The sequence below is a fragment of the Talpa occidentalis genome, unplaced genomic scaffold, assembly GCF_014898055.3.
Source record: "Talpa occidentalis isolate TD23 unplaced genomic scaffold, MPIMG_talOcc4v2.1 talOcc4.16, whole genome shotgun sequence".
Lineage (NCBI taxonomy): Eukaryota > Metazoa > Chordata > Mammalia > Eulipotyphla > Talpidae > Talpa > Talpa occidentalis.
The window spans coordinates 53,546,886-53,553,591 of record NW_023601653.1 but is presented as its reverse complement, the minus strand read 5'-3'; the positions used below and the strand labels follow the sequence as shown (position 1 = coordinate 53,553,591).

The following is a 6,706-nucleotide window of genomic DNA, read 5'->3' as shown; positions in this document are numbered from 1 at the left end:
TCATAAAAACCATAATTCTGGCAAATTACTCGTCAGTGCTGGGTGAGAGAAAGGGAGAGAGAGAGAGAGAGAGGACAGAGGGAGAGAGAGAGAGAGAGGGGTGGGTATGAACTAGTAGGTAGGAAAGGAAAAGAGAGGGGCTTTATGTTCATTTTAGTCTGATCTTACTCTAACTTCCTCTCCCTGTTCTTTTTTGGTCATCATGGGGCACAGAAAAAGAATACAAAGTTTTAGGATCCTTCACAAAAATTATAAACCAATCAAATGCCAAACAAGGCAATGTATTAACACAGCAAGTTGCTATTCATAGCACCTTTTACCAGATGACTTCAAAGCATATTAAGCCTTACTATAATTTTTTGGTTTGTCTTCTTTTGGGGTAAACTAAGATGAAGAAATTTTGATACCTGGTAAATAAGCCATCAAAATAAGGGAAGCTACCACGGGGGTTGTGGACTTGCTTTTTATTTTGGTCCAGGCAATTTGGTCTCTGTGACATAGACCTTACTAAATAAAATTAACTTCTGAATTTCAGCAGTTAGAGGTCACCATTCACAATTGCGTTTTCACCTTCAAATAACATTAAAAAAAAAAAAAACAAGCAAAAAAAGACCAAACAGAAGCATTTTATCAATTCACTGGTGAGTGTTTTAAAATCGGTTTCAGTCATGAATGCCCTCAGTGGCATCTTACCTGGAGCTAAAACAAAGTATTCTTGTAGCCCAAAGTCATGAAATGAAAACAAAGCATCTTTATAACATGGTGTAAAATAAGTATCCAGCAAACGTGAGAGGTGAACCCACATAAGTCAGAAAGAATTTGTTAACAAAGACAGAGAACAAATTTTTAAAAATCTGTTTTCACATTGTACATAATAATGATATAAAAACAAGTGTCTATTTTTTTTCTTATCCAGAGTGCTTAAAAACAAAACAAAAAAAAAAAATTGGCTCTAGATGACTGTGGCAATTAAATAACTAAAATGAGTGATGAGAGCATAAGTTAATTAAGGTTGAACATGACCTTCCTATTAATTCACTCTTTTATATTAAACACCAGGACCTGACATTGTTGGGGCCAAATTTCTAAAAAGGAGAAAACCTATGGAAGGAGAAGTAAAACTGTGTGAGTGAATATGTGTGTGTGTGTGTATATATATATATATATATATATTTATGCATATAAATATATATATTTATATATATGAGCTGGAGATGGAAATTCATTTTAAATATCTAACAGCTTATTGGCTGCACTTCCAAATCAGAGCAGAATAAAATAGAAAGGGAGAAATAAATTATACATAACTTACTAATCTGGGAACAGCTGACCATTATTATTATTATTATTACTATTATTATTTTATCATAATCATCATAACAACACTAGCAAAAAGAGGCAGTTCAAATGAAAATACAGTCATCAAAAACAAACAGAAGAACAAACAAAACAAAATTTCTGACATGCAGGATGTGATCAGCTCCTCCAAACAAAACCCTAGAGCAAGTCTTTTGAGAGAGAGAAAAATAATTAAAAAAAAAAAAAAAACAACTTTTTTCTTCTTCGTATGAAAAAATCAAACTTTAGGGTCAGGTTTGGGGGGGTGGGGTGGTAGACAGAAAATGATGACTGGAGTGAAACCATCGCACATCATCCGAGCTACTAGTTGCAGGATTTACCATCTGATGCTCCAGCGCAAATAATGGCGACTGACTTTAAATGATTTCTCATTTATTTGTATAGACCCTACAACTGCTGTGACATTTGGCTGGCACCACAGGTGGCTGCTGTATGCACAGACTCTGCTGGAATCCAAAGTTGGATTCCAGTGGACCCATCTCACAGCAAAGGAAGCGTAGAGGCAATGGTTGCAGGACTCAACTGGGCTTCATTGGTTGGGATGCAATGACTTTTGATCGAATCCTGCTTTTCATGGCATGAGATGCACATGGCCTACAATTCTGAAATGCTAATGGCCTCCACTTGTTTCATGTAGAGATGGTACATGCGTTATAAAATCATCAGTTCCCATTTCCTGAAGAGGAAAGGATGGAATGTTGAAGAAATAAACTAACTCTGTATTTCTGGAAAATGGCCAAATAGTAAGGAAAACGACGATCAATTTCTTCAAAGTTATCAACAAGAAAAAGAAAGAGTAATCATGAAGTAGCAAGCATCAGTGGAACCAACTGACAGGGAAGGAGGAACATCTGGGAGCAGGTCACTAGTAGCTTCCATGTTATACACACACACCTCTATTACACAGGGCCACCTGATCCACCCAATAATCATCATCATAGAAATTTAAAAATATAATTTGAGCCCTACAATGGTTGTCATTTGAAGTGCAAAGTCGAGGTCAAGGTTGCTTCCAGACCAGTCACTTAGGAGGATGTGGGATTTCATCCCCAGATGTGGGTTTAACTCACAATGGTCCAAGGTTATTTCTATTAGTACCTTAATCACACACATACATACACACAAAAATCCAAGATCAGAAAATATTTTTTCTCTAAATTTCTTATGTCTCTTTCTCTCTCTCTTTTCACCTGAGAACAGCACCTACAGTTTCCACTAAAAAAAGTCAAATCTCACCAGCTGCTGGTATTTCAGGTTTTTCAAGGGATTGTCTAAGATATAACACTGTCCTAACTTAAGAAGGATAGGGAGAAAAGAAAGGGGGAGGGGAATGAACTGGGTCAACACTTCAGTACAAATTTGGCACTTGCTCAAAGATGTAGTGTGGTGTGCAACAGATAAAGAAAGTCCTCTAAAGAAAGTAATTGCTGATTTTGTGGTGGATAGCAAGGAAGTTCAAAAACAGGCTCTTAGTCCCTCTCTCCCCTCCCCATGCACAGACTTCCATCTTAAAGTGTAGAGATGGAGAAGGTGGAGAGAAGTAAAGAGAAACTCATCTTTCTTTTTTCTGTCAGGTGCGTTACCAAAAAAAAAAAAAAAAAAAAAGAAAGAAAAAAAAAGGAAAAGAAAAAAACCCAGAAACCCCAAAGAACAAAACAAAACTTATTCTTTTTAAAAATTGTAGCACAAAACAACAAAACACATTCACAAGCCACTTGTTGGCACTGTGTACCTGAGTGAGAATTTCTAGAACATTGTAGAACAAACAGCCATAAAGTTTATTAAAAAAAAAAAAGTTGACGGGTAAGACTTCAGTGCTTGGATGTAGCAGCTGAATTACTGGCATTATTTTACCCATAGCTTATTTCATTCTCCTTGTTGTTGATATTGTTGTTTGATTGTTGTATTTTTTTTTTTTCCTTTCAAGCCTTTTGAGGCTGAGGTCTATTAGTCAGCTGATGTCCCAACTATTTAAGACTAACAGTTAAAGTAACAGTCAGTGTATGAGAAAGTTAATGTGCTTGGCCACTGGTAAGGATGAACCAGCTAGGGCTTCTTGAAGTCCTAAGGTCACAACAACATCTTGCCCCTTATCAGTTGGCTTGTCCTGCAATATGGTTTTCACTGTCACTCCCATAATCTACATCTGGATCATCCTCTTCCTCATCGTACTCATCATATATTTCTCCGTTGATGTCCTCAGACTGTATCTCCTCTTTGATGTGTGGCTCCTCTCCTTTCACGCCGTAAGTGCTCTGGATGACAGGCATCCCGGGTTCGGGGCTGCTGGACACACTCGAGTGCTCGGAGGGCAGGTGAGGGGAGGGCATTCCCGCCATGGCGATGGCTCCCGGGTACACAACTCCTGCCGTGGCGATGGGGATCTGTGCTTGTTGCCTGTTGGAGAGGAATTCCCAAAAAGACAGCGTGGGTCAGAGGGGACTGACACACAGGTCCCACCACAGAAATGAGCCGCTCAGCTTGGCCAACTCTAATGTCATGATTTCACTGTATCGCCCAACTTTTAAAAGTCGCATCCTACTTTGATTCTAATACAGGCTCTATGGATGAGAAGGCATTTGCATGTGCTTCCCATTTATTTCTTAAAATAATTCTGTTCTATTTCTAGTCCCTCTTGTGGAAAAAACTGAGGCGCGAAAAAGATTAAGCAGAACTCACGTCCTTGACGGCAAGTTCATTTTTCCTTCACTAGAACAGCAGAAAGTTTCTTAAAAGTTAAACCTAAGGATAATTTTTAAGAAAAGATTTATTTCATTTATTTATGGATACAAGAGCTGGGGTGTAGGCCAGAGGTGTGTGTGTGGGGGTGTGTGTGTCAGAGGATTCACCAAAGACAGAGTGGGGAGCAGAACAGGCAGATCTACTGAAATACACTGCTGAGGGGAGCAGAGGGCGAGTCAGGAGAGGTCTGTCCAGCCATATGAGTCACCTCTCTGGCTGGGGATTGAACTTGTGCTGCAGTGGCTACTGAGACTGAAACCCATCTGCCACTAGGGAGGTTCCCCTAAGGATAAGTTAAACAGAAAACCCCTGAATACAACTTCACTGCCCTGAACTCGCCAGAACTTCACACTCTCCCACTGTCCACTAAGCTGCAGGAGTAGTTTCTTGGGGAGGGAGGGGGGTGAGAATGGGAGGTAGGAGGCAGTAATGAACACCACTTCTGGTGTTTCTAATATTTCTAAGGGTTTAACACCAGATTTCAAAAAGATTTTCAGATAGTTTATTTTCCAACCAGCTGCTGACAGGACTCACACGAGAGCCACTGTCCTGGGCATATTCTCTTTTGGGATCATGTGTGGGGCAATTTAGTCTCTGGATATATGCTGCAGTCGGGTTCTTTTTCAAAATGCTGCTTTGGAATGGAACAAACACATGTCACCCGCACTAACTACCCCAGGCACTGCTCCCCGGCCAGACACCCCAGCAGCCATACCCCACGTTGAAGTACTGCCGCATCTCCTGCCGCCTGTTGCGCATGATGGCCTTATACTCCCCGATGCGCAGCTTCTTGCCGTCCACGAGGCAGGTGCGTTTTGGCCTGGGCTTGTATTTGTAGTCGGGGTACTTCTCCAAGTGCTGCTTGCTGAGGCGGGCTTGTTCCTCGTAATATGGCTGTTTCTCTAGGTTGGTCATAGCTTTCCAGCGCGATCCTAGGAAGAGAAGCAGGTTAGGATTCCCATTTGCTTGCTGCTGAGCTTCCTAAAGAGACAGCTGAGAACAAGGAAATCTAAAGTAAAAATGTTGGCCCAAGTCGAGAAAAACATAACAATGTTGATGAGTGTGCTTATGATTCAAGAAGTGAGGTCCCCCTAAGGCGAGGGGTTTGGTGGTTGTTGCCTCAAAAAATCAGTACAGTCAAAAACAGACTCTGGGCTGCAGTATATACAATGCGTGTTATGTACTTACACATTATACAATGTGTGTTATGTACTTATACATAATTCAATGAATCATCCTTCATTTCTACCTTAGATCATGAGGTCATTCAACGTTGAAGTGAAAAGTAATGCATGAACTCATTACATATTTTGAATCTGAGGTTAAATAGCTATTATTTTTACGTCGGGGTACATAACTTCTATAAAGGTTTAGACACACTTCTCATTCTCCTCAGAATGTTTACATATGCTTACAGTAATGATGACAATGCAAAATCCATTTAATGAAAATTTCCATTAACAAGTATGCACCAAGTAGCTATTGTGTGTGGATACTGTGCAGAAAGTTTTATGTGTCTCATTTTTTACTCTCAGCACAATCTAGGTGAAGTCACCTACTAGACTTACTAAAGTCACACAACTTGTAGGTTGCCTGTCTGTGACTCAATCTCAGGTGTGATGAGATTCAAGGTGTGCAACGGTGGGTATCCTCATGTCTGTCTACTCCTGTCATAGATATCGTCTAGCAGAGGTCAGAATTACAACAGTAACTATGTAGAGTAAGACTTTTCTCCTGAGTCATTTTTATAATACATAAAAATGTCACTTCCTGTGATAGAATATTTATTATTAATACTACCCAAAATTAGTCTTCCCCTTCTCACTTTTAGTTTTGGTTTGGATCCAACCAGGATTGAGGAAAAACAACTGTAGCTTAATTGCAAATACTTTATGCAAATTCTCAATATAAATGTGGTTTAAAATTTTGATTCTACAATAATGGCTATGTAGCAGTCAAAGCAGTAGTAAGCCTTATTTTTTATTAAGCATGTTAAAAAAATCTATTTGCAGATGAAGTATGTGTTTATCACCACATAATCAGCTGAACTCTTATCAAATGCTCAACCAAAATAACTGGAATTAGGAGATCCCCACCTAATAGGCACCTGCGCTCGCTGCTGTCCTTACAGAACCTCTCACAGTCATCTAAGCAAGATCTTTAAAGCTTCTGAATGGGTTCATTACTCAATCATGACCCGGTATTTCAAATGCGAATAGCTCACTGATGAACTGTTTTTCCCTATAAATGCAGAGAATTCCTCTGGGCTGTCACAGTTATCAAAGGAAGATAGTAAAAAGGACAAGAGCTCTTTCCATGGAGTGTTTCCTGTTGGAACAGGTGTTGTTGCTTGGGTGGGCATATCCATGTTGGTGTTATAAAGACTCATAAACAGATTTTTTTCCAATCTAGACAGCTGATACTATTCTCATTTACGATAGAAACCTGGGTTACAATTCAAACAGAGCTTAAGTTTCTATTCTGTTCTCAAACTTGTGTAGAAATCCCAGGTTACAACCTAAGTTAGCTGATGAGGTCTTATCGTCTGTAGGTAGAATCTCAATCTCCCTGTCTGAAGTTATTCTCTAGAGGTTCCTGCAAACCA

The 6,706-nt window shown here is 39.6% G+C and overlaps 1 protein-coding gene across 21 annotated transcripts in view; it reads right to left on the bottom strand.

Moving 5' to 3' along the window:
- Positions 1-3,008: 3,008 nt before the first annotated feature.
- The window catches only part of SOX5 (SRY-box transcription factor 5), a 1,024,531-nt gene continuing 1,020,833 nt past the window's right edge, over positions 3,009-6,706 (bottom strand). For all 21 annotated transcript variants that reach the window (XM_054696382.1, XM_054696384.1, XM_054696380.1 and 18 more), the window contains 2 exons: positions 4,817-5,033; positions 3,009-3,756 (listed from right to left, as the gene is read on the bottom strand). In XM_054696382.1, the coding sequence (XP_054552357.1) occupies positions 3,453-3,756; positions 4,817-5,033 (521 nt within the window). In that variant the 3' untranslated portion in view covers positions 3,009-3,452. The remainder of the gene's footprint in view (positions 3,757-4,816; positions 5,034-6,706) is intronic.